The 27946-nt window shown below is 43.3% G+C and overlaps 1 protein-coding gene across 3 annotated transcripts; it reads right to left on the bottom strand.

Moving 5' to 3' along the window:
• Window positions 1-461: 461 nt before the first annotated feature.
• LOC133510554 (zinc finger protein 335) lies at window positions 462-26984 on the bottom strand. Of its 3 annotated transcripts, XM_061838606.1 has the most exons (29): window positions 26708-26984; window positions 25150-26650; window positions 23770-23966; window positions 21192-21468; window positions 21045-21110; window positions 19736-20827; window positions 18664-18861; window positions 18260-18424; window positions 17719-17977; window positions 16632-16809; window positions 16443-16555; window positions 15593-15611; window positions 14863-14982; window positions 14663-14739; window positions 14245-14405; window positions 13250-13473; window positions 13063-13162; window positions 11591-11679; window positions 11228-11493; window positions 9120-9234; window positions 8853-9050; window positions 8381-8523; window positions 6772-6920; window positions 6563-6660; window positions 6409-6495; window positions 5624-5707; window positions 5487-5549; window positions 3705-3795; window positions 462-1340 (listed from the first exon to the last, which is right to left on the bottom strand). In XM_061838606.1, the coding sequence occupies exons 3-29, from the start codon at window positions 23959-23961 to the stop codon at window positions 1231-1233; spliced, it is 4734 nt and encodes a 1577-aa protein (XP_061694590.1). In that variant the 5' UTR covers window positions 23962-23966; window positions 25150-26650; window positions 26708-26984; the 3' UTR covers window positions 462-1230. The 3 variants fall into 3 exon arrangements, with proteins under 3 accessions (XP_061694590.1, XP_061694582.1, XP_061694597.1); XM_061838598.1 differs by lacking the exon at window positions 25150-26650; XM_061838613.1 differs by lacking the exon at window positions 25150-26650 and having other exon boundaries at window positions 14863-14979.
• Window positions 26985-27946: the final 962 nt, after the last annotated feature.

Raw genomic sequence — 27946 nt, 5'->3', positions numbered from 1 at the left:
TGGGCACTCCGGTTTCCTCGCAGATCCCAAAAGCATGCAACATTAATTGGACACTCTAAATTGCCCCTAGGTGTGATTGTGAGTGCGGCAGTTTGTCCCTATGAGCCCTGTGATTGGCTGGCGACCAGTTCAGGATGTACCCTGCCTCATGCCCATTGACAGCTGGGATAGGCTGCACTTCCCGTGAACCTCGTGAGGATAAGCGGCAATGAAAAGGGATGGATGGATGGATGAATGGGATTGTACTTCGCATGACAAGAGCATTGAATGTTTTAAATTTGATTTTGGGATTAAACTGATTTGAAGATGAGTGCCACACCTTTTTAATAGGACGCGCAACGTTTGGGGGAGACCACCAAACAAAAATTATGACATTCACAGAAAGTGATGCAAAAAAATGCACTCATTTTTATTATGTTATCACTGCATGTTTTTCATACAGTACATTAAAAATAAAAAATAAAAAAAAAAACATGTTACAAAAAAAAAATTCTTGATTGATTTGGGATGAGAGTGATTCATCTCATAAATCAAGGTACAACTGTATCTCTTCAAGAAATCCCATAAAAACAGAAACTACATAAATGAAAAAGAAAAATGTGATTACAGGTATACAGCTCTGGGAAAAAAAGAAAAATTTCCCATTTTCTGGTACATGTTTGAATGTCATTTTGTTTTTGTTCTATATGTAAACTGCTAACAACAAGATTTCCAAATACAAACACCCTAATCCAAAACACTAACCAGGGTCGAATACATTTTTTGTCTTAGTTTTTTCCAGAACTGTATTTTCTAAAAATCCATGTCAAACATAAATTCCCAAACTCTTCTTAAGCTAAACAAAGTGATTTATTTGGTGTCAGCTATTAGCTTATTGAACACTTGAGATTCATCAGAAGAGAAAAAAAAACAAAATTAAAAAAAAAAGTTATGTACAGCTTTTTCTATAAACATTCTTTTGGGCACTCTAACTTAAATAAACAAGTCAATTTTCTCCCCAAAGGAAAATATTCATAAACGCTGCTCTGTATACTTTGCAAGAGATTCTTCTGGCGACATTGTCGAGATAATATAAATACAGATGAGTTGGATGACAAAGCAGGTACAATAAAAAAAAAAAAGTTCTTACAATTTATTTAATTTGAAAATGTTCAGTGGGTGCATTGTCCATCAAAAACTAAGTACTGGTTCATTTTCATTTTTTTTTTCAGTGTAGGTGTTGCGGTATAGCTACTCAGCGGTGAAGGTAATGACGTCGTAGTGCTGCTGAAGTTCTTCCAACTGCTCGGCCGTCGCCTCCGTGTAGACAGCCTGCGCCATCACCGCCGAGTCCGCCACCGCTGCAACAGAGAAGTGGACCACACTTTAGTCTGAAATCACCAAACCTTTTGCATACAGTGGAACTTCGATAAAATAAAAAAGGGCCCTGATGTAAGAGACGGCGAATAAAATGGACCGTCGGGATCGGACAACGAGACCAAAAAATAGTTTCCATGTGGCACTCCAGTTGACAAAGTCTGTAAATTCCAGGATTGGCTCGTGTTTTTTACAGGGGCTTTTTTTTCGGCAAATTGCAAGTAGAGAATGGGACAGAATATTTGCGGGTTACTGATATACAATATTACGACACACAAGTGGGAGTAAGTCACAAGTACATCTTAATATCGTTTGCCCTCAAGTCAAGAGTCAAGTCGCGAAGCAACAAGATAAAAATATGCTGTATTTATAGCCATCCATCCATATCCATCAATCAATTTTCTTTGCCGCTTATCCTCACAAGGGTCACAGCAGCCTATCCCAGCTGTCAACGGGCAATATATATATATATATTATAATTAATGTTGCATGTTTTTGGAAGAAACCGGGGTGCCCAGAGGAAACCCACACAGGCACGGGGAGAACATGCAAACTCCGCATAGGCGGGGGCGGGATTGGACCCAGGACCTCAGAACTGTGAGGCCAAGGCTTTCCCGCAAAATCACCGTGCCGCCCTGTGTTTATATCCATCAATTTTCTTTGCCCCGCTTATCCTCACAAGGTGCGGGGGGGGGGGGGGGAGTGCTGGACCCTATCCCGGGATGCAGGGTACACCCTGAACTGGTTGCCAGCCAATCGCAGGGAACATAGAGACAAACAGCCGCACTCACAATCACACCTAGGGGCAATTTAGAGTGTCCAATTAATGTTGCATGTTTTTGGAATGTGGGAAGAAACCGGAGTGCCCGGAGGAAACCCACGCAGGCACTGGGAGAACACGGAAACTCCACACAGGCGGGCCCGAGATTGAACCCGGGACCTCAGAACTGTGAGGCCAAGGCTTTCTAGCTGATCCACCGTGCCGCCCTGTATTTATATAGTCAGTACATTTTAAAATATATATTTATTCATCAAAATAAAATGAGGATTCAACTTTTGCAAGAAAATTAGTGACTGATCAAAGTTTTTGCATATCGTCAAGGTCGTTAAGCAATTGATTGTAAGCTTTTCATTTATTCTGTGAAAATGCTATTCTATGACTTTTTTCATATTTTATTTCTGAAGTGACAAACAGAAATGTCATAGAAAAATTTGCATCCAGTAGTGTAGCAATTAGCATATTTTACTGACAATTCTACCGGAATAATAAAGTGTAAGGATAACGTAGATTTTTTTTTTTTTGGTTTAAGAGCAATTATGAATTGAATGAGAAAACAAAACTGCCTTTTCTTGTCTATAGAAGTTTCTTAGAGAGGTCATTTCAAATCTATAATATATATAATATAATATATAAATACAAATAAATTTCAATTTAAACTTTTCTTGTGAGTATCAAAACAAAGGTACAATTTTATCCAACTATGGAATTTCAGTTGGGATATTTGGGGGCACTACACGTGAAAATATTACATCAATACGTGGCAAAGAAAAGGACAGAAAGCCTCTTGTCAAATAGATGCTAGCCGTTGTGCTGAGACATTGAATAGAAAGTGAATTTTAAAAAGATTTAATCAAAAAGAAATAAAAGAGTGATTCATGAGGTCACTATAGTGATGAACTACTGAGAATATCTGTGTGATTGCTCACAAAGCGAGCTGCTAATGCTAACCAAATGTCAAGCCCCACCATTCCCGCAATGAAATGTTGATTTCTTTTCTTTTTTGCAGTAATTAACATCCTTATTGTTATATTCAATGTCGTTTGTTAACATTGGTTTTTCAAATGTAGATCTTATTTAGCGGTCACATTTGTTGTTGATTTGTGTTGTACGGTGTCATTTTGTTTTTTAATAAAAAAAAAATTATAATAAAACCATGACTTTAGGCCTGTATCCGTCTAACCCTGGTGTTGACTCGATGGAATCATTCACATTGGGAAAAACGAGTTTCATTCGAGAGTCCACAGTTGCAAATTAGACATTTGCTATGTTAGCTTCTCAAGCTAGCCGCGGACTGGCGAGCTGCTGTACGCTTGTCACTTGTCAACAAAAGGTTTACGTACTTGTGTATGTTCCAATTTAATATTTTGCATCATTACACAAGCAGTACCTTTCATTTCATACTTGTTTTCCGAATATTTGTAACCTCTCACTGAACAAATCAAAATCCATTTTTGATCCCGATCTTGCTTTGGACCTCATTAAATTGCACAGATGTTATTAATGATGTGAATCTGGCCGGACATCCTGGAGTGAACCACTAAATAATCAGTCCAATCGGAGTACAGACCTGTAACGGCAGGGTGTGGGGTGGCCTCCAGGACTTGCTGTTCTGAGGCAGCCGGCAGGTACTGGATCGGACTGTCAGTGCTGACTGCGATCTTAAAAGAAAAAAAAGGACGCAAGCAAAGTTATTTTAATGAAACCTCCCATTATGCTGCGGAACCTGTAGAAAAAGGTAATTATCCTGAAAAAACAAAGAGGATGTAAATATTTCAATAAAAAAAAAAAAATTGTGAAAAAGTAAAATGTATAAGTATTTATACATTTACAGCCAATTATATGAAAATCATAAATGTATTAATAAATACATGTCAAATGTGCCGGCATGAAGAACGACCGGTTAGCACGTCTGCCTCACAGTTCTGAGGTTCAAATCCTCCGTCGCCTGCGTGGCATTTTCATGTTCTCCCCATGCCTGTGTGGGTTTTCTCCGGGTACTACAGTTTCCTCCCACATTCCCAAAAACATGCCTGATAAGATGGATTTGTAAAACTGTTTATTTTAACATGCTCTTTTTTAAATTTACAATAAATCAGTTGATTTTGCAGTCGACTGTGTGTTAATGTGTTTTTATTGGAAAAAAAATCCATATATTTTACATCTATCCATCCACCCACCCATTTTTGATAATGTTATTACATATTACATCATTGATTATTTAGGTGTATGAACATTCTATTTTCCAATCCACTTATCCTCAACAAGGGTCACAACAATTTTGAAATAATTATTTTAGACTTTTGATGACAGGAATGAGGAAGGAACTTTAACTGACCAACTTTAGGAGGGGAAATGGCAAAACTAATGAAAGATATGTTAGTCCACTAGGGGTGCTAAATGTGTCGATCGTGATCAAGGCAGTCTTGGTCAATCGTGGGATGGCGTGCCAGCAAAAAAAAAAAAAAAAAAGACGTCAGCCAATGTTCCCTATAAACTGCGTGCGTGCACAATTGTGCACCGCTGATGCAGTCTCTTTGCAGATATTCTGGGTTGCACGCAAAAAAAAAATAATCCAATGCAAATTGAAAGTATAACATACAGCTATTCAGTTTGTGGTATTTTGTAATGTGATTCAATGAGTGAGGGATGACTGCTTGTCACATCCAATGGCGCAATTCACAGACGTACTGTAAAAAGTGAAAAGAAGAAGCCACTGGTTTCTTTCAGGCAGCACACGAAACTTTCTATAACAACGACCGCTGCTCCGCCACACTCTCTTTTTCCTACTTTGCCTTACACCTGCTCCCCCGCTCTTAAAGCCGTAAACTTATAATTACAAATGTTACAGTACTTATGCAGCCCATAAATGTGTTTTATAATGACAGCGTCCACCACTGCTGCTTTAGTTCGCAACACAGTCTGGGCAAAGTAGAGCAAAGACGCGCAAGACATGTTGCTTATGTGTACTCTCGATAGTAATGGAGAAATTTAAAAAGAAATGCTGCTGTTTTAAGATAAAATGACTGTCAGACTATGTGAATAATTGAAGAAAAAATGATTAAGGTTTTCTCTTGGTCTGGTCTAAAGCCAAAGTAGAAAGCGCAGGATGAGATAGTGTGTCATTTTAAAATCCACCTTGGCACATCCTGATCCAGGATGAAAACACAGACAACACAGTGCACAAAAAGCTAATTCTGTATTTTAAATATAGGAGGCAACATAACATAGCTCGCGAGAGGCTGGCTACTTGAAAAGTAGATCTTGGGGTAAAAAGGCTGTGCACCCCTGGAGTAGATAGACTTTTGAGAATATAAATGCTAGGAGGGCGTCATCTGTTATAATGCATCACCTGCTGCTCCTGCAGAAAGACTCCTTCTTCATGCTCGTACTGGATGATATGTCCTTCTGGCATCTGAGGGACGTTCGCAGCGGATGATCGTCACGTCGTTCACGCACAGCCCTCGACTCGCCGCGACGCACACTCACCTGGATGTGATTGCCGTCTGCTACCACGACGTACTCCTGCGGGATTAAGTGCTGCACGCCGTCCTGGGAGATGATGTACTGCACCTGAACACACCATTTTTGCACTTCAATGCGGAGCTCAACTGGCTTCCAGAGTGTATAGTAAGACGTTAATCAAAGACTAGTCAAGAAGAGTGGCTAACTAGGATTAATTAGCATTTGCCGTACTCATGCAGCTGTTGTAGAGATGTACTGATAACTACATTTTCCATCCATCCACTTTCTATAGCACTTGTTCTCATTAGAATGGCCGGTGAGGTGGAGCCTTTTCCAACCGACTTGGGGCAAGAGGCGGGGTACACCCTGGACTGGTCGCACACACACACAAACAATTATTCTCACTCACATTGACCCGCATGGGCATTTTCTTCACATTTTTGAAATGTTAGAGGGAAAACCCCATGCAAAGTACATGTGTACTGTTGATTGGCACCCAACCAGTCTATTATGTACCAGCCTCTGGCCCTCAGTCAGCTGGGATTGGCTCCAGCTCACCTGCGACTTAATGAGGATAAGCGGTACGGAAAATGGAAGGACGGAAGTTTTCAACGGTTAAACTATGAGAGAAAGAACTAGAGAAAAGGGACTAAAGAATACACTGTGATAGTTGAGAAGTGGAAAAATAACTTCTTACAAACAATTCGAGATACAAACAACTTTCTGGCATGCAACTTGTTTTTTTACGTATGGTTGTGTCTACACCCTGGAAGTGATCACAGTCAAGTTGGAGAATTACAACTCGTCACCTCGGTGACCTGGTTGTCCCCCGTCATAAGATGCTGGACCGTCTGTCCATCAATGGTGGTGATCTGCTGGATGTAGGTGCCTTCCTCCTGATTGAAGCAAACCAGGATGTTGTAGTATAATGCGTAACTTTGGGTGAATGCTACGTTGTGCTACCTGTTCTGTTAGAGACTGATCTTGGGCCACAATGATGTGCTCTTGACTGAGAGCCTGCAGCTGATCTGAGGTGATGACTGCCTGGTGGGCCTGCAGGGCTGCACAACATTTCCCGGGACGTGACGTCAAAGTGACTTTTGATTGTGTTGCATGCAAACGGTTTTGTGTCTGGGGTGCCATCAAGTGTCCGGATTATTTTTGAGTCTTACACTGCAGCGTAGCAAGCGCCTCCTCGTCGCTGTTGACTATGATGGTCTGCTGCGATGCGGCGGCGCGGCTCTTGCGCGTGCCGGCGGTGGTCTGCTCCTGGTTGTGGAGACGCTCCATGTGGAACTTGAGGTGACCGTTGCGATTGAAGCTGGAAAAACATCAACTGCTTCACCACCGAAAGTTTGCTCATTACAACCTCAAATATACAAAATAATACAAAAGGCACATTTCTTTTCAACGGAAAGTATTGATTTTCATCCCCATTCAAGGAAAAAAAAAAAAAAGAAATCAGGATTACTGTTATTTCTATGGTAGCTGATCAAGTTAATGCAAACTGTTTTGAAGGTTGGTGTTAAATCCAAGGAAAGCAAACCCAAGAGAAGTGTTGGGGGGGACAGAAAGGCTAAACTTATTTTGAAAAATGTCATTGTCTTTGGTTCCTTTTAGAAGCAAAAGGGATTTTTTTTTAAAATGAAATCATTATAAAAAAGATGGGCATTTATCTGAAGTCGAAGGTGAAATGGCAATCTATCCCAGCCAATTTTGGATTTGAGGTAGGATATAGAGCTTGTGCACCTACGTCACTGAAATCACGCGACTGGCCATATTGCCGGTCAAACAAAGCATTGTTCATTGCTAAGTCCGTTGAGACGAAACAAAAATATGTCTTATAGCACAACGCCCACAGTTTTGTCTGATACCGTTCAACATTTACGTGATAATAAACAAAGGTACGTGGGAAAATGAGAGACACTTGGCACTCCGGTGAGTAAGTCATCGGGATTTACACAGAAGAGTTTGAAAGCGTATAAAAGTCTGGACATATACAAATAATTCGTTGCTGGATCTGTTCTCAATCAGGAATAAATCACCCAACGCGATGGGTTGAAGGCTCGTGAACACGGAAGCGTTCGGCGACACGTTAACCTTTGCCGGAATCCATCGATTTTTTTCAGCTAGTATTCAATACAAATACCAATATCTAAATAAAAGACCCCTTGTTTTACACAAACTCGCATTCATTAACTATGATTGAAAAAAAAAAAAAAAGAGGATGGAGTCGTCTTCACGAACGTACACGGAAGCGATTGCGGCAACACTTAACCTCCATAAACCTCTGCGACAAACAGTTTGTTTTTTTTTAATATGCATTGTTCTCAAATGAGTCAACTTGGCATTATAAATACTTCTTGGAAATTTGAGATTAAGAAGAATAGTTCCTACCTGAAGTGAAGCGATCGCTACATAGGCGTGTGTGTATTTTGGTTGTGCACCAGTCATCATGTTTAATTCCCAAAATCCATCAATATTTTCTGGTCTTTTCAGCTCGTATTCCATAGAATGATCTGTTTGAATATCTATCTCCTCTGTTGTGAGAACAAACAGCACAACAGGTCTCGGGTATTGTAAATATTCTCCTCCGGTTCAACGTCTCCCAAAATGTCGAGCAGATTTGTTTGACTGGCAATATGGCGCCGTGAAAATTGTGACGTCACATGCACGAGCTCTATACGCTGGACTCGTTCGCCAGTCAAATGCAGGGCAGAAAATGTCTCAATTTAAATCATACACAATTCATAGACAGTAAATCGAATGTTTTGGTCCTACCTCTGGCAACAGAATTTGCAAGAAAATGGCTTTTCGTTGGTGTGTGTGAGCAGGTGTCTGCGCAGGTCCTTCTTGTTCTTGGAGGCAAAGCTGCAGCTGGGGCACTTGTGAGGCCGCAAGTACGAGTGCAGTTCCATGTGAGTCTGAACCCAACAAACATTAGGTGGGACAGCATTTTGTGGTTACCCAAGGCGCTTTTGAAAAACATGTAAGATACATGTTAAGAAACAAAACAGTCATTTCTCAACAGTTCTCTCTCAACAGTCCATTTTCCATAGCACTTGTCTCATTCGGGTCACAGGGGTGTTAAGAGTTTATCCCAGCTGACTTTAGACCAGCCAATCAGAGGCAACATATAGACAAAACCATTCACACGCACACGCACACGCGAGGACAGTTTTATCTTCAACTTCAGCTACCAATTAGTTCCGTGTGCATTTTGGGTTAGGACAACACGGTCTTCTGTACCCACCTTGACCTCGGGCCAGGAGCCAGAAGTGAAGGGGCAGTCGGGACACTTGAAAGTATTCGGATCCAAGTGCGCCCGCTTGTGGTTCTCCATGTCCGAGCGGCACTGGAAAGACTCCATGCATATGCGGCAGGAGAACTTCTTGGTGCTGACGCTGGGCACGCTCGCCGCAGGAGGAGAGGCAGGCGCTTCGCTGCTCAGCTACGAGCGAACAGCCACGTGAGACGCGCTCAGTGCGAACACGCAGTTGTGAGAAAACAATGTCGTTACCTCCACCTGCTGCAGGACACCATCAGGCAGCCCGGAAGCCAGGTAGAACTTGTCACTTTTCAGGTTCTCCGCTTTGGCCTCTTCTGCAGCTTGAACATGGTCGTTCTTCTCAGAACTGTGGGGATTTAAAAAAAAACAAAAAAAACGTTGAATTATTCATATCCTGATTATCTGATGAGTCTCATGTCACTTTTTATTTTTTTGCAATTAATTCTCAGGCCAAATAGCTTTTCCATACAACTCCAGCTGCAAAAGCCACAGTCAGTTCGGTCATTTCAAGTCTTCCGTTTAAGGTGAACTTGTTGACATTTTATCTGATTGCCAACAGTTCTGAAGCGTGCACGGAAAGATGAGACGGTCTGATGTATCACTTTAAAACACAATCTCTAACTCACAAAGTCAACTCACATTTTACAAATTCATCCCTCAAAGCCAGCTTCACTTGATGCAACGGCATGAAATTTGGTAAGCAGGTCTATCATGATTAAACCCACACAAAAGTCAGGACACAACCAAACGTGAAATCTGCCATTTTGCTATGAAGCAGATTTAAAGCTCATTTTAGCAATTTCCTTCGATGAAGAACTTGTCCCAAGAGATTTTGTCTTTGAGCGCTAACACATTTTGAATTTAGTTTTCATCATTGCTGTGGTCGTGGCCAATGGCGGTTTCTGGCATTTGCAATGTGGGCAGTCGCATATGACGGCATGGGTGAAAAAAAATTCAATGTAAAATTGCTATCTGTAACAGCATGATATGTCTTTCAGCAGAAAGAAAGAGAGAGCGTTTTCATGGACATTTATTGCAGTCCCAAGTTTGTGCCAGTTTATGCAGCAAAGCTTCTATACAAAAAAAGTGGCAACCAGGATTTGCCTGATCAATACGCAGTTATGGACATATGAAACCCAAATTCAGCCCGACTAGACACAATACTGAAGTTACACATATTTGATTAACGCACCATTATAGACTTAATGAAAGCCTAAAAGTCTCTTCATGCATACAAGTGTTAATAGTGGGATGCAAGTTATTTGTTCATGTAAGATACATCTTTCGTCATTTCATTTTATGCCTAATTTGAAAAATATAAAGATTAAATAGGAACAACATAAAATGTATAAAGCAAACTATGGAAGTAAATATGTGCCACCAGGATTTGAATTTGAAATGTAAAGTGATCACATTCTCAATAGTTGCTCGAATTTGTTGTCTAAAATTCACCGTCTGTGCCAGCAGGCGGGGTTACTTCAGGTCAGAACCGATCAGCCAGCCAATGGCAGTCACGCTTTCTAAGTCATGTGATGTCACATACTAAGAAAACGTAACTGGAACGGCAGGCTGTTTGGTTCTGACCTGAAGTAACCCCGCCTGCTGGCACAGATGGTGAATTTCAGACAACGAATTGTAGCAACTATTGAGAACGTGATAACTTTACATTTCAAATTCAAATCCTGGTGGCACATATTTACTTCCATACAAACACTTCTTGGGCTCATTTTCATCCAAACTATACACACAGCCCCTAATGCAAAACAACTCTATCGGTATTAATGAATGAAAAAATGTGTGGATAACCTGAAGACTCATGGTAGGTCTTTTATTGAACAAATACATTTTGGCACCCAACACACCGTGTGACCATTTGGGGACAACATGGCCAATGGTCCTTTTTTGGGGTAGCCTACACGTTTTTTTGGCTAAGATAGCAGTTCCTGCTGGCAACCTTGTAGCTCCGTCATACACTTTGTTTACTTCACAGTTATTGTAGTCAGTATGACTGCATTACTCATATTTTGGAGCTATGAAGTTAGTGTGCTTACTTCAAAGATGTGTCAAAGGAATTTAAACATTTTTTTAATTTGATCGAAATCTAAAATAAAATCTATTTAAAATAAGGATGGAGGATTGGTGTTTGAATGATGTTGTTCATGAATGTTACAGTGTTTACATGCTGCAATACTTGTCACTGTGGCGCTGATTTTTAGATAAGGCCACCTCTAATAACTCAAATTTTTGGAAATTCAGACCTTGAAGCCAGCCAGTTTACTTGGAAGCATAAGCTTTGGTTAGGATGTCCATCATGTATAAAAGTCTTTTAACTCGCTCACCTGCACTCAGAGCTTTGGACTTCTTCTGTCACCTGCACCTGCTCCACCACACTGAACTCCCCATCGTCAGCGTAGGTTTCGATGGCGATCTGAGCAATGTCTTCCGAATCGGCCGCATAGGCCTCCCGCAAAACAGTCTCGCCGTTCTCGGACACGTGGACGGTGACGACCTTGTGGGCCTGGTCCGGTGCCGCCGACACCGTGCTCCACGTTTCCTTCTCCAGCGCTTTGACCTCAGCGCTGCCGTCTGACTTGAGCACAGCCAACTGAAGATCACAATCAGCAACGGTGAAGGTGGAGGATTTCTTTTTTTTTTTTTTTTTTTAAATCAAGTCATTTTGTTAAATTAGCAGTTTGACCAACTTGTAAGGAGTTTCCAACCAATTCCCGGGCGTTGCTCATATTCAGCAACAGACTCAGGGCATTCTGGGCGGAGAGCTCACCAGATTCACCTGAGGAGCACACACAACCAAAACATCAAAGTTTTCTCTTCAAGTACAGTGAATTATGAAAGAAAACTTGAAAGCTACTATTTTGTTGTGGGTGAAATTCACCCATTTTTAGCTATAGCACAGTAGACAATTTAACTCTCACAATTTAATGCTTCCCCCTTCCTGTGTGAAGTTTGCATATTTTTTCCTCCCACATTCCAAAAACATATTAGGACGTTAGCTTCTTTAAAGAAGAAATTTTCCATCAGTGTGAATGCGTTGTTTACATATGAATAAGAATGTGTTCTGACACGGAGTGGCGACGAGTCCAACTGTTTGTCCACAGCTCCCCTGCCTGACATTGGCTGGCGAGTGATGACCAAAGAGAATACAAAACTGGGTCAAATAAAAGTACCTGTCAAGGGGACCTTTTCTGGACACACAAGTGACAAAAGCCAATGTGTGATTTGATATGAAATTGACACTTAGATATGAGGTCCATGTTAGACTGTCACTTTATGGTCTAAATCGCCGGTGTCAAACTCAAGGCCCGGGGGCCAGATGTGGCCCGCCACAGGAATTTATGTGACCCGCGAAGGCAAATCATGTGTATCAATTTCCATGATTTGTTGTTAAAATCCGAACCAAAATTTCAAAATGATCATATCATAAATGATGATGTTGAGCTATTGCAAGTATTTTTGTGTTACAAAACATCAACAATAGTTAAAAAACCCATTACTCTTGATTTCTGATTCCAAAACTAGTTGGTAAATTTAAAGTGTGAATACGATGGGTCAATTAAAGATTTTTAAGGTTTCAGTCATAATGGGGCAGCACGGTGGATCAACTGATAAAGCGTTGGCCTCACAGTTCTGGGGTCCTAGGTTCAATCCCGGCCCCGCCTGTGTGGAGTTTGCATGTTCTCCTCGCGCGTGCATGGGTTTTCTCCAGGCACTCCAGTTTCCTCCCACATCCCGAAAACACGCAAGATTAATTGGACATTCTAAATTGCCCCTAGGTGTGATTGTGACTGCGGCTGTTTGTCTTGATGTGCCCTGCGATTGACTGGCGACCAGTTCAGGGTGTACCCCGCCTCCTGCCCGTTGACAGCTGGCATAGGCTCCAGAACTCCCCGCTACCCTCGTGAGGATAAACAGCAAAGAAAATGGATGGATGGACAGTCATAATGGCCCTCTGACAGAAACCGTAACTACAATGTGGCCCGCGATAAAAATGGGTTTGATACCCCTGGTCTAAATAGCCAAAATATGGAACCTTTAAACAACGTTGATCATGTTAATTTGATCACTTTCAGGATAATAAACATTGACCCAGGACCATTGTTGCTTTTTCAGAGAGAAAATAAGAGGTTGAATAATCCACAGTGTAATGGTGTCCAACCTTGTTCGTAGATGATGGTGGTGTTTCCCAGTGCATCCTGGGACACGGAAGCATTTCCTATCCCCTGAATAGCTTGAAGGGCTGCAGGGTCTAGTGAAACCTTCGGGGTGTGAAAACAGAATGAAAGCATGGTTTCCTGTTTCCCTCATGACTGGGTGTCAAATGAAAAGCGGGCAGGACGACTCACGATGGCATTTGGCAAGGCTTGCGACCCTTCCTCGCTTTGCTGCTTTAACTCCTCCACGTGCTGAAGGGCTAAGAAAGGCTTGCGGCGGGTCTTGGCTTCTACAGGCGGGTGTGAGACGCACCACTCCTCGAAAGCTTCCGGATGGCGACACTGCACGTGGAGCCGAAGATTCTTGCGGTGTTTGGTCCCAAAGTGACACAAAGTACAGGCAAAAGGCTTGTCTCCTACACATGAGACGTTAACCGTTAACCTCATCCATATGTTATGGTCTGTTTACATGTCATGTAAACATTATCTTATTTACAATGGAATCCACAATGTTATGAGCAAAAAAATAAATGTTTATCAATTTGAACAATAAATACATCCTTGTAGTGGATACAATTTTGTTTGGTTAAAAAAGAATTTGCAAATCATTGTACTGATTATTCAGTTTTTATGTACCTGTTATGTGAAAAAAAAAATTAAAACAGATCTTGGTACTTGGGTTTGCATATTAAAATTTATTGCGACACATTTTTGAATGTTTTTACATGGTTTGTGTAGTGGAACAGTGGGTCATCTAGAAAGCCTTGGCCTCACAGTTCTGAGGACCCGGGTTCGATCCCGTTCCTGTGTGGAGTTTGCATGTTCTCCCCGGGCCTGCATGGGTTTTCTCTTGGCACTCCGGTTTCCTCCCACATCCCAAAAACATGCAACATTAATTGGACACTCTAAATTGCCCCTAGGTGTGATTGTGAGTGCGGCTGTTAGGTCTCTGTCCATGTGCCCGGCGATTGGCTGGCAGCCAGTTCAGGGTCTACCCCGCATCCTGCCCGTTGACAGCTGGGATAGGCTCCAGCACTCCCGCGACCCTCGTGAGGATAAGGGGCTAATAAAATGGATGGTTTGTGTCATAATGGTCTGAACCACTGTTGGGTACCATATTTATATCATATTTAATAATCTGTGTAGCCCATCTCTTATCTTACATATTTACACCCGACTGAACTGACCTGTGTGTTTAATGGCTAGATGGGAAACCAGGAATTCCTCTTTGGAGGTTGTGTATTTGCAGTAGTCGCACTTGAAGGGTCGGTCGCTGGTGTGGGACAGCTGGTGGTTGAGCAGCAGCTTCTTGTTGGCGCAAGTGTAGTCACAAAACTCACACTTGAAACTGAGGAATACGCAGCGCGTTAGGTTAGTCATGGAATACCGAGCAAAAAATTTATCGATATTGTTAATTTGGTTTAAAAAAAAAAAGTTTTATTTAAAATATTAAGCTTTCAAATTGACTCTGGCTGACCCCAAACTTTTGAATCTTAGTGTATATTCAGGGTGATAAATACATAATTTATATGTATTTTAAAATGGTCACTTTTCAATCACCATTTACATAAGAAAGAAGCGGTATACAAAGTTCATATTACTGACTTGCTGTCTCCCACACTCTGAAGGTGCGTCAGGAGGTGCATTTTGAACGTGTAGCGCTTCTTGAAGGATTTGCCACACTGAAAGGTGGAAAAAAAGAAACAGATTACGTTTAAAACTGGACATTTGACTTTAAATGTCACGGAACTCATTTCGGCCACTGGGTTGCTAACTTGCTGGAATAACATTTTGGGACGCCAGACCTTATCGCACATGTGCGGCTTCTCTGCGCTGTGGGTCTTCAAGTGTTGAGTCAGCCTCTTCTGCATGGTATAAACTTTGTGACACACTGGACACGGGAACTCAGATACAGTCACCACCTGCTAAGAGAAAGGACAGGTAGTTGACCCATCAAGCGTTCAAAAACCAACTGCTGCCATTGTGCTTAACAGGTGATGGAAAAATGTCTGTATTGAAATATTTGCGTGTTTGGGTTGTCTCCATCTATATTTATTTACTGTATCTGACTGACTGAAAATACTATATGTGAGTGGGGTACTGTATATACAACTCGTGGTGTCTTCGATACACTAAGCAGAGCTGCGTTTATTTTTTAGGGGTTCACAGAAAGCACTACTTAATTAAAAATAAAATGAAACTCAGAAACTTTTCCATACATTGTTGTGATGTTTTTCAGAAGCCAATACATTTAAAGATACCAGTAATCTACACGCTCCAGCTCTGCTTACCTTTAGATTTGGACATGGCAGTGCTTCCGTATAGAAATTTGGGAGCAGGATTGTCAATTACAAAAATTATGCAATAAAAACAATTTCAGAAAAGTAGAGAGACGACAAAAGATTAATTGTATAATTTTACACTTGATGGGTGGATTGGCACTCCACACACACACAGACACACACACACACTTATTTGAAACATCAAAAAGTAAATATTTTTGCATAACATTTCCTCTACAATGGCAAAACTTACCACTTCTGTCTTTTTTTTCCTGGTGGATGAAAGGATAACAAATGCAATTAGAATTTTTAAAACTTGTCTTCATACATCTAACTGTGTAAACCAGGGGTGGGCAAAACCTGAATGCACGATGGACCATATTTGAATTTCAAAAGTGCCAGGTCATTCCTTGATAATTTTGAAATAAATGTCAAAATGGCAATCTCATTTTATAATTACAATTAATTTACCAATAATTTTAACACACTCAGTACAAAGGTTTTAAATGTATATAATATTGCTCATTTTCTGCGGCAGGGCTGGTGACCAGTTAAGGTTCCAAAAGGTTTAAAACTAATGAGAAGAATCGCTATAGAAAATGGATGGATGGATTTTTTTCAGTGCCATTTATTTATTTCAATATTTAGAATGAATCAATTAAGCATTGTGATAAATAAATGGGCGGCACAGTGACGCAGCTGCAAAGCGTTGGCCTCACAGTTCTGAGGTCCCGGGTTCAATCTCAGCCCCCCCTGTGTGGAGTTTCCATGTTCTCCCCGTGCTTGCGTGGGTTTTCTCCAGGCACTCCGATTTCCTCCCACGTCCCAAAAACATGCATTAATTGGAGACTAAAAATAAAAAATATTGCGACTGTTGTTTATCTCCATGTGCCCTGCGATTGGCTGGCAACCAGTTCAGGGTGTACCCCGCCTCCTGCCCATTGACAGCTGGGATTGACTCAGAAAATGGATGGATTGATGTTAAGCAACCATTTTTTTGAAGAAAACCACAAAATAAATGCAATGCAAATTACAGGATTCTTGATGATGTAGATACTCAGATACTTTGCTCACCCCTGGTGTCCACTGACCAATGAACTTACTTTTCTTTGTTGTGAACAGCAGAGTGACGAATGACATCTTTCTTGTAAACACTCGAGTAGTCACATTTGTCACATTTGAAAGGCTTCGTACCTTCGTGGTTGAACATGTGTTCCTGCAAACAAACGCACAAAATGTTACGCACACACAAGCTGAGGTGAGTGAGTGTGTGCGCCGGGGTGCCTCCGGACCTTGAGCGAGGACCAGCGCTTGCAGTGATAGTTGCACTGGAGGCATTTGAAGAGCTCCGGATCGTTTCCCTCGTGGGAGTCTACGTGGAAGCGCAAATCTTCCTGGGTGAGAAAGCGCGAGCCGCAGATCCAGCAGTTGTGAGGTCTCAGCAACGGCTTGAGGGACTTGTAGTACCGACTGAAAGAGGAAACTTTGCATGACTGTTGGTTATGAATTGAATGAATTATTAGAACGGGGCTAGTAATTCATTTCATAATACATTCAAGTACTTTGTGACGCCAATTTTTTTTTTTTTTTTCACAGCACCCCCTCTAATGTGCACTACTTACACCAGGGGTGCTCAATGCGTCGATTGTGATTGAGAGCCAGTTTTGGTCAATCGCGTGACTGCATGCCAAAAAAAAAAAAAAAAAAAAAAAAAAAAAAAACAGACGTCAGCCCATCATCCATCTCGTCACTTGATTCGGGTGTGGCCAATACATCGCTCGCACGCATTGACTGACTGACAGTCCATTTGACCAATCCTGGCCTTTTCTGACACATGTCACCGCGCATGCGCACATGAAGGTGCGTTCTAGCAAACTGGCCTCCTATTTACCGTCTGTCTCTTGCGTTCTCCACGACAGTCGTGGCGATGCCCCCCACCCCGGCGATGATACACTCAGCAGCCTCCCCAAACCCCCATCGGTAGATGGAGAGAGGCTGGCTGCTTGAAAAGTAGATCTTGGGGCAAAAAAGTGTGGGCACCCCTGACTTACGGAGAGAACTTTACATAAGCACAGTGTTGCCAACCCTAGCTATTTGATTGCTCATCTAGTAATTATTCATGTTATTTTTTCATTATTTCATTCCATTTTCATTATTATTTTTTATTGATGTTAGTTTTAAGCCAGATGCCCTTCTTGACGCAACCCTCTGCAGTTATCCGGGCTTGGGATGGGTCCTACAGATTGCACCGGCTTGTGCCCCCATAGGGCTGCATTCATATTTGAATGGGGATAATGTTAAAAAATTCATTCAAACTTTAAACCGTGAAAGATGTAACGTGTAGCAAAAAATGATAAACAGGAGCGAAATATCACCCACTTGCGACTCAAATGCTTCTTGTACTTCTTGCGAAGAAAGCACTTGGAGGGACGGCCACGTTTCCTCTCAAAGGACTCATCAGGCTGCGAGTTGGACGAGGGGTCTTTATTCTCGGAGTCGGACAGGCTCACCACCGCCTCCGCCGCGTCCTCGTCAGCCACCGGAGTGGCCCCGCCATTGTCCAAGCCTGAAGTGCTCGCCTCGTCTGCGGCACTCGGGTCGGCATTCACTCTCGGCTTCTTTGCCAAACTCTCTGCCTCTGTGACCGGGCGACAAGAGATGAACATACTGTACTGTGAGAGTTGTCAAGCAGGCGGGTCTTTCCAGGCACAGGTGGGGGACTTGGGTCACATGACCTGAATCACACCACTTTTAGGACTTATGAAAGATGACTTAAGTTCTGACTTATTTAACTTATGACTCAACTTGATTTTTGCCACAATAACTTGGGACTTGCTTGAAAGTTGAAAGTTCACACATGAGAGACGTGCAAGTTACGCGCACCTCTGCTCTAACGCTCTTTGGGAAATGATCCACCCACCTTGGCTGTTGTCATCTTCTTCCAGAAGATTGTATTTCCTCGGGCGCCCAACTCTACGCCGGGGACGAGTATGAGAGGAGGAAGATATCGGAGTTGTGTGTTTTTTTAAAATGGCAGGTAATCTTCCACGACAGTCCTCTTCAGCTGGGTTGTAGTTACTGTCCTCTGAGGAAAAAATGACCAGGGTTGTGATTAGAGTTGAAGCAGTGTGTGTTTTTTTTTTTTTTTTTTTTTTTTAAATCATAGCCAACAATGATCACAGTTATAAGTATGGCATTCATACATCCGGGTTAGGTTATTAATTTTTTCCTCTCTGTGCCCATTCATTGACTGGCAACCAGTCTAGGGTTGTACCCTGCTTCAGTCATCCAACATTTTAATCGAGGGAGAGTTTGAACACTGACCTTCAGAATCATCGAGAGCGCCAGCATCTGGAATCTGTTCTTCCTGATCTCCGTCCTCTTGAGCCTGATAGGATGCGGACACCCTCGCCTGCGATGCTTTCCTCTCTGCTAGCGGCTCCTCCACCTGGTCCGCCTGACGAAGAGCTGGCACTGCGCTTTTGGGAGGTCGTCCACGCTTGCGCTTCGTCTGCAAACCCCCTGAACACAGATAGGAGCACATAATATAAAGGTTAGAACATGTATCATAACACAGGGCTTCTTCTTCTTCTTCTTTTCCTTTCAGCTTGTCCCAATTAAGAGTCGCCACAGCATGTCATCTTTTTCCATCTAAGCCTATCTCGTGCATCTTCCTCACTCACACCCACAGTCTTCATGTCCTCCCTCACCACATCCATATCCATATCATAACATCGGGCACTCGTAAATATTGTTGTATGAATGTGTGTGTGTGAGTCGTTGAATGTGAGTCTTTGTAAACTGGCTTTGGTCACGGTGACGGCATATATAAAACGCAGTATAAGTCCAGTCCAATTGCTCCTAAATATAGACATAATGAGATGCTAAATTAGTTTTCTTTTAATGTCTGCTCCTAAATTGATATCTCTCTTACGGCACTTCTCATTGGAATAGCAGGTGAACTGCAGCCTGTGCAAACTGATTTCGGCTGAGAAGTGGGGTACACCCTGGAATGATCGCTAGCCACTCGCAGGGCACATATAGACAAGTATTTACACTTACATTGAGATCTGCTGAAAATGCATGCTTTTGAAATGTAGGAATAAATAACCGTGGAAGCGTGAAGAAACAATGCAAACTCCACACCAAAAGGCCAGATTGAAAGCCCAGAATTGTGAGGCAGACTGCCAGCTTCTTATTATGAACACATTCTTTTTCTTTAATAAAAATAACAGTGGCTATTACTTACCGTATGTCTGAATTGCCACCATGTTTAATTTTGAATCACATTATGTGTTCAAATTGATATCACAGCTATTGTTGTTTACTAGCGGTGCCATTGAAACCTTTGTGGCAAAAAAGTCTTTGGAACATGAAGTCATCCGTGCGCACCTACCTGCAGGTTTGAAGTGCTTGTCCCTCATGTGGTTAATCAGCGTGTCTTTGGAGACACTCTTGTACGGACACATTTTGCACTTGAACTGCTGCACAATCACAACTTCCATCATCTCCTCCAGCTCAGCCAGGTTGGGTGCCCGGTCTGCGGAGCCTTCCGCCACGGCCGACGCACCCACTTGCTGGCCCGGCGCGGCTTCTTCCCGGCTAGGTTCTTCCCGGCTGACTGAGCAACGCGGTGCCACGTCGGGCTCGGGGTTGGAAATGTACGTGCCGCTGCTGCTGATGTAGGGCCCCGGCTGGCTCTCGCTACACTCCGCCGCCTCTGGGACCCCCCCTGAATCTGCAGCGTCGGCGACAGGGTGGTCTGACGAGGAGCTGTCGTCAGTATAAAGGGACGCCTCGGGGCCGTTGCTGTTCTCAGTGTAGCATGAATGCTGGGGCTGCTGCCGCGGCTGATCAGGATCCTGGTTCTGCTCGTCGTCATCGTCGTCCCGCACTTGATAGCGGGAACAGCCGGGTTGCTCAGAATCGGCAGCGGCGACGCCGGCATATTCAGAAGCGTACTGCCGGCTCGTCTGCGTCCTGTGATCGGCACTGCTGTCGATGTAGGCGCGCGAATGATGCGGCCGCTCTCCGTCGTCCACAGCGCACAGATACCCGGCACTGCACTCCACCACGTAGCTCCCCTGACTAGTGGGGTTTGAATCCGCTTTGCTGCATTCGACATATCCGGGCAAGTCCTGGTTGCTGTTGTCGCCGCTGTAGTCGGGGAAGCTCGACTGTGAGCGCGTCTGGTCCGGTTCTTCAGCACACTCCGCAAAGGAAGATGAGGACTCCCCTGTTTGGTCCGGGCCATCAGCGCTGCAGTCCATGTACTGGGAGAGGTGCGAGTGTTGGGGCTGATCGGGCTGAGCGCTGCTGTCTTCTGGGTAGCCAGAGTGGCCGGCCTGGTCGTCGGGTTGATCGGGCTCCAGGCTTCTCTGCATGTCTCCCTGGTCCAGACAGGTTGAGGTGGGACCCTCCGAAAGTGACTCGACGGCAATGCGATTGGACAGGGCCGAAGAGGACATATGCGCTACCATAGGAGCACCTAAAGCAGACAGCAGATATGAAAATCAAAACGACAGAGAGAGGATGTTCTGCTTAAGAACATTTGCTTGATTGTCTGAGTAACCATTCCTTGTGTTACAACTATTATAGCATGACTAGCATCCCTAAAAATGAATGCAATAGACGCCAGGCCGCAAACACCTCCGTTTTAAAGGATCCCCGAACACGCAGATTAATACAGATAGCATCGTCTTGACCTTGTAGTATGAGATATTGGGTTGGTTCTGCATCCCTGTCTTCTGCACTGGTTACAGCAATGCAACCTGTAGGAAAAGTACAGTTTGCGGTCAGTGGCAATCCAAACGCAACATCCAGCATGTGGCAAGATAAGGACGTGGAGAGACCGTTCATGATGTCAGGACCGATGGTGGACTCGATGATCTTGTCAATGGCTGAGCCTAGGTCGGATGAGGTAGAGGCAGTGGAGTCGGACACAATCATGGCTCCTTCAGATGTGGCGCTGGAGTGAACGAGCACTTGGGCCGACTCGGACACCAGCACCGACTGAGTGATGGTAGACACGCTGGACACGCTAGTGGACTGGGCAACCGAGGAGGAATCCGGGAGGTGAACCGAGGACACTCGCACGTCCGTGCTGGAGCTGGTCTCTGGGATGAAGACCTTAAAATGGGTACATGTGATTAGGGCCAAACCGATCGATAGGTTTTTGCAGATATCAGCCCTTTCAAAATCACCCAATCCTTCGCTTTACTGTTCTTACTTATACCTTATTTATATATATATTTATGCCTTACCCTCAGTAGCAAGTGTCGCAGCTCCCTCACTACTCATCCTTAGTTCAAATTTTAAGCACAAGATGCCTTTAAACTGTTCGAGGGATTTTGTTCCAAGAAGAAAATGCTCAAATCCTCCTCATATAAATTGCTGCTGAAAGTCTTCTTCCACTATGAGCAGCAAGCACAAGCCAACAGAACAGTGTTCGTTGGGTAATACGGTATTAACGATGGCTCCGCTGTGTGAGCCATCGTCTTGTGCAAAACGTTTTGGTAGAGGTGCTGAACGTTGCTGATGTCTTAAAGTTTAAAGCAAAATATCTATCACTCACACACACAGAGCAGAAGTGATAGAGAGAATTATGGCCAAAATGTAAAGATAAATTCAAGCAATGATGCTTTTTTTTTTGCATGTTCATCCAGCGTAAAAATTGTGCCAAACATATTGTGCGTTCATCTGAGATGACACGCTGTGGCGACCCTGAAAGGGACAAGCCGAAAGAAACTTACTTACTTACTAATCTTCTTCTTTTCCTTTTGGCTTGTCCCATTAGGGGTCGGCACAGCATGTCATCTTAGATGAACGCATATTTGTTTGGCACAGTTTTAGGCCGGATGCCCTTCATGACACAACACCTCTGCATTTAGCCGGGGAGAGAAGCTTACAGCGCTTGGTATTCCCATCCAAGTCCTAACCAGGGCCAAACCCGCTTAGCTTCCGAGATCTGACGAGATCGGGCGTTCTCACGGTAGCATGGCCGTAAGACTTTGCATGTTAATGTACTTGGAAATTAATCTTTGTTGCGAAATTAAAAGCATTGCAGAATAGTCAAATGTTCTTCCTTTGTTGTTGTAAGCATTGAAGGACCAGAAAATAAATTATTTCATTCCTTACATATTTTAAAAGGCAGCAGCTGGAAAGTGTTGGCCTCACAGTTCTGAAGTCCCAGGTTCAATCCGGACCTGGCTGTGTGGAGTTTGCATGTTCTACCCGTGCCTGCGTGGGTTTTCGCTGGGCACTCCGGTTTCCTCCCACATCCCGAAAGAAAACATGCCACATTAATTGAACACTCTAAATTGCCCCTCGGTGTGATTGTCGGCTGTCTGTCCCCGTGTGCCCTGCGATTGGGTGGCAACCAGTTCAGGGTGTACCTCGCCTCCTACCTGTTGCCCGCTGGGATAGGCTCCAGCACTCTCCGCGACCCTCGTGAGGATACGCAGCCAAGAAAATGGATGGATGGATGGATGGATGGATGGATGGATGGATGGATGGATGGATGGACATATTTTAAAATTAAGTCATCCTATTAATCCGTGATTGGAATATTTCCCGGCAAATATCGGCATGAGCCTAAAAAAAAAAAATTATATTGGTCAGGCGCTAACGGTCATGGCATCTGTTGTGCCGTTTTCATATTTTAAAACTGTTCCCAGATTTCTTCGTAAAAGCTCACTAACGTTCGTCGGTCAAAATCCACAAAAGACCAACAATTTCAGTTCTTTCTCAGTTAAATGAGTCAATGGATGGGCTTTGGTTACAATGACAATCTGGATCAGAAGTTGAGTGCTGCGGCCAACCAATCTATAATTTATCTAATTCCCAGAATCTGAAAGCGAGAGGAAAGCCACATTTTCACTCATGGAGGCAGCACTTCACCATCAAGCTGCTGCTTAGTGATCATTTTGTGTTGCACATTGTTTTCCAACCTTTATTGGAACTTTGTTTCATCACAACCAAACGTAAAGAAATTACATTCGGCCATTGACGCTGACTTCTCAACATGCCTGGATACAATTGTAAAAAGTCTTACGTACAATTACGTATCTCATCGATAATGTTAGCTTTTTTTTTTCCCGAAGTGCAGTGGTAAGTAAGTAAGGTTTTTTTTCCGTACCTATTAGTGTAGAATTTTGTTGTACCTTTAGTTAAGTTAGTTTTATGTATAGTAACCGAGTAGGAGTACTGTACCTTCCTAATCAAAGTACAACTCTAACAAGTACAAGTTTTCCAAAAGGTTATTCAGGTAAATATAACATATTATTACCCACCTCTGAAGAAAACCCGTGCAAACAAGGGGAGAATATGCAAATTCCATACAGAAACTAGATCAGAATCCAGAACCTCAAAACTGTGAGGCAGACGTGCTAACATTAGCAGCCTCTGTTGAATTCACTGGAGAAATCTTACCACGAGTCCCTCAGAGCTCTGTCCCACATGACAGTCGGACTCGGGCGGCTGCGCGTGAGAGGAGGCAGCATCGCTGCTGTCGGCCGACATGGCCTCCGATGACTCCATGCCCATTCCGCTTTCCGACGGTTCCTCCATGCCCGAGGGGCCCGCATCGCTGCTGCTTTCCACCTCATTCTCCTCGGAATCCATCAATACTGGAAAAGAAATTAATACATCAGTCTCTGACCATGCATGTAGTCATAGTCATCCATCCATCCATTTTCTGAGCAGCTTATCCTCATGAGGGTCGCGGGGAGTGCTGGAGCCTATCCCAGCTGTTATTGAGCAGGAGGCGGAGTACACCCTAAAGTGGTCGTCAGCCAATCGCAGGGCAGAGAGAGACAGATGGCAGTCGCACTCACAATCACACCTAAGGGTAATTTAGAGTGTCCAATTAATGCTGCATGTCTTTGGGGTGTGGGAGGAAACCGGAGTGCCCGGAGAAAACCCACGCAGGCACAGCGAGAACATGCAAACTCCATACAGGCAGAGCCGGGATTTGAAACCCAGTCCTCAGAACTGTGAAGCCAATGCCCGACAGCTGCTCCACTGTGCAGACTAGTCATAGTAATATTTATTTAAATATCTCCAACTAACAAGAGTTCCACTTTTATAAACGTCACAATGCCCTGTATAAATTAATACTGTAACAAAGTTATTAATTATTTAATTATTATCATTATTATTAATGTCACTTGTCAATGTAACTGTCATGTTACTAATGTTAACACTCAAAATATTTATAACGTTCTGTTGGCAGTGCTTAGGGATTACCTAGATTTCTGTATGAATCGTTTATTAAAAATGATATCTTTTCTCAACACTGATGGAAAAACATGGTAAACTATCCATCCATTTTCTTAGCCGCTTATCCTCACAAGGGTCACAGGGAGTGCTGGAGCCTATCCCAGCTGTCAACAGGCAGGAGGCGGGATACATCCTGAACTGGTTGCCAGCCAATCGCAGGGCACATCGAGACAAACAGCCGCACTCACAATCACACCTAGGGGCATATTAGAGTGTCCAATTAATGTTGGATGTTTTTGGAATGTGGGAGGAAACCGGAGTACCCGGAGGAAACCCACGCAGGCACGGGGAGAACATGCAAACTCCACAGAGGCAGGTCCGGGATTGAACCCTGGACCTCAGAACTGTAAGGCCAACGCTTTCCATCTGAACCACCGTGGCGCCCACACGGTAAACTACCACCAGAAAAACAAATTTGTGTTTTCATGTGTTTATTGAAAACCACATAAACAAACATAGTTCACAGTGAGAAAATGACGTGAATCCCAAAGTTACCGCTGTAACAAAGGATGGGCGAGTACGGATGGATACCTTTATTTCACGGTATCAGGGACTCCTGAAAGCTCCCGAACCAGTGATCGATAGTCCAGAAGAAGAAAATTAATAATTTGCCATTAAGTCCTCCTTGCCTGTAGTTAGGACTACGCAGTGTCATCACATATGTGAGAAAGAGGTTTCCTTTCAATTATGTCATACTCATATAATAGATTAATAGTTCAATCAGTACTTAGTGAATTTTAGAGTTACTACTTTTTGTGGTATCGGCCTGGGGGAAAAGGAAGTATTATTGAACATCCTTCCAAATGACTTCACCCTGAGCAAATGGGAGTCCGATCAACGTGACAAGAATTGAGGCGTTAGACCCAGTGGTTTTCAATTTGGGGAGGGGGGGGGGGCACACCCCCTTGGGAACAGCATGGTGTTATGACAGGGGGGCGCAGGGGTACCATGAACTACCATCAACACTTCAAACTATAGCAGTTGCAGAAAAATGTCATCTCCAAAAGGGGGGCAGAGCATAAAAAAAAGTTTGGGAACCACCAGTTAAAGCTGTTGTGCTTTTACTTTTTTTTTTATCAAATACAGTGCATTGAACTACATTTGAACTATTTAGCAGTTAGTATAATAACCTCTGTATATAATCTTTTATAAAATTATATTTATAATTGTGGCTTCACGTGCATTACTTTTGACTTGGATCGTCATCTTTTTTGTGGCCTTATATTTGATAGCAGTGCTCATCTTAAACTTGTGCATATTATTACAGTAGCTCACAATATTAAATATACAATACTTGTACTCCAGCCCTCCATTTTCCGTATCTATCGCCTCATATAGGTCGCGGGCGTGCTTGAGCTTGCCCCGGCTGATTTTGTGGGGAAGGCAGTGTACACCCTGACCTGGTCATAAGCCAATCGCGGTATACTTGTTGTACTTTTAGTAATTAAAAAAAAAACAATCTTGGCAAATATATTTGTTTTGATGAACTCTAGGGTCAACTTGGGGTACCAGTACGGCGCTTCAACGGTGGCACTTGGGAGAGATAAGCACTATTTCAGGTGCTACTTGGTGTAAAAAGTTCAAGAACTACTTGGTTAAAGTATGTTTGACATCGTAGTTTAGTGATGAGTTCAGCAACGTGCACATTGTTGTCGTTGGGGATTTAACGACACATGGGACTCAAACGCATCTCGGCTCCCGTGTCTTTTACCTACTCCGAATTGACGCGTAACGCTGTCCAAACAAAGCGTAATGACCAACTACATTCAAAGGCTGTCGGACATGAACGCAAGCGAACATATTGTATTGGCTTGTCGAAGTCCACATTTGGGTCGCAACAAGATCCAAAAGCAGACAAGTGAAACGACGCCTTTTAGCATTCAGTAGCTTTTGGCCTAGCTGCCCTTGATCCTGCCTGTGCCGCGTCGCCATTTTCCAACAGGCGAACTCGTCTTTTACGTCAGGCATTCTCTGAAGCTCAACTGGGGACCTGGAGGGCCTCAAGTCGTGCCAGACCGCCCAAACGCGCTCCCTGAACAAAATTAAAACCCGTAAACCGGTTAGCGAATCTCCTGGTTTTTTTTCTTACCGTCTATTTGCGAGTAGAAACGTGTCCTTAAACGTAGCGGCGCTAAATAGCAGAGGCATTGGTTCGAGGATCATGTGGCTTCATTCTAGTCGGGCGCCATGAGAATCTCCTCGCTTCCTCTTCGTGTGGTCGGCTCTTATTTATTGTTTTTGGTCAAACTGATCAGTATGCGTGACACCGCTGCGCGAAGTAATTTCTGCGGCTGTTCCTTACTCACAATCGGGCTGTTTTGTTCGCATTTGGTGGTTATTTAGTGTGTTATTTCCAATAAACGAGCGGACTATTTCTTTAGTGCAAGGCGCATCACAACGGTTCGCGCGGAAGAAGATGTGCCATTTTGGCGACGTTGGTCCACCAGACGAGCAGACGTCGAGCAAATCTAATTTTAGAAAATGAACGAGAACTTATGAAGCTGTTCATTGTTTTGTGACCTAAGATTTGCATTTGCAGCTTCTGGTTTGCTATAATTTCCTTTTGTGGAGTAAGGCTATGGGGTATCTTTACAATTTGGACACAAAAGTACTGTATGCATAAGCGCTGGGCTGGTCGCGGGCCAATATCAGCAAATATTTAAACATTGGACTGGTCGCCATCCAGGGGTGGCTCACATTTCTACACTATTTGTTTTTTTTCCACAGGTATGAGACTCCACAATGCAATAACTGCTTGGCGGTTGGTGCTCACATATTGTGGGCACTCTTGTTTAGATTTTTGTTGGTGTGTTTTGTTTCTAAACAAAGCGAAAGAAGCAGTCATAATAATGATGTGTACGGTCAGTGCCAGCACGAATTGGATTTTGGGATATAACGTTGAGATCGGCTAGTCTACAATTTTAAAAGGGTCAGATAGAGAAAATATCTTGGGACAAATGGCAGGATGCTCATTTGGAGTCGTGATATTCAAAGCCCAAGTGACATGCCTATAAACATTCTAAAATAGATATTGTCATGAAAAATACATTATTCACTTCAATGTCTATCCGAAAAAATATTAGTGGAGAGCCTGTCATCTATGCGCAAAGTTGCGGCGGTCTCACTCCCCATCCAGGAGGTCGCCATATTGCCTGCAACGTCATCAGTAGACGTCACACTGGGACACTCGAGACTGAAATCACGTAGTGCCACTTGTTTTGGGAGAGGAACAATGAGAAGATGGGAGACAGACAACAGAGATTTGGGGATTTTTCCGACGCCCCTTCTGACACGAAAACTCTTTTCAAAGAAGAGAACGTCTCACAAT

The sequence above is a fragment of the Syngnathoides biaculeatus genome, chromosome 2, assembly GCF_019802595.1.
Source record: "Syngnathoides biaculeatus isolate LvHL_M chromosome 2, ASM1980259v1, whole genome shotgun sequence".
NCBI lineage: Eukaryota > Metazoa > Chordata > Actinopteri > Syngnathiformes > Syngnathidae > Syngnathoides > Syngnathoides biaculeatus.
The sequence above is the reverse complement of the archived record's forward strand: the minus strand, read 5'-3'. Positions and strand labels throughout refer to the sequence as shown.

What these genes read in the sequence shown, in the direction of transcription:
- LOC133510554 (XM_061838606.1), bottom strand. Translation starts at nt 23,961, where the DNA reads ATGGATTCCGAGGAGAATGAGGTGGAAAGCAGCAGCGATGCGGGCCCC. An exon ending in CAAGCACTTCAAACCTGCAG is followed by an intron (nt 18,862 to 19,735) that starts GTAGGTGCGCAC and finishes ATCTGTGTTCAG; the next exon opens with GGGGTTTGCAGACGAAGCGC. An exon ending in TGGTTGGAAACTCCTTACAA is followed by an intron (nt 11,494 to 11,590) that starts GTTGGTCAAACT and finishes TGTGATCTTCAG; the next exon opens with TTGGCTGTGCTCAAGTCAGA.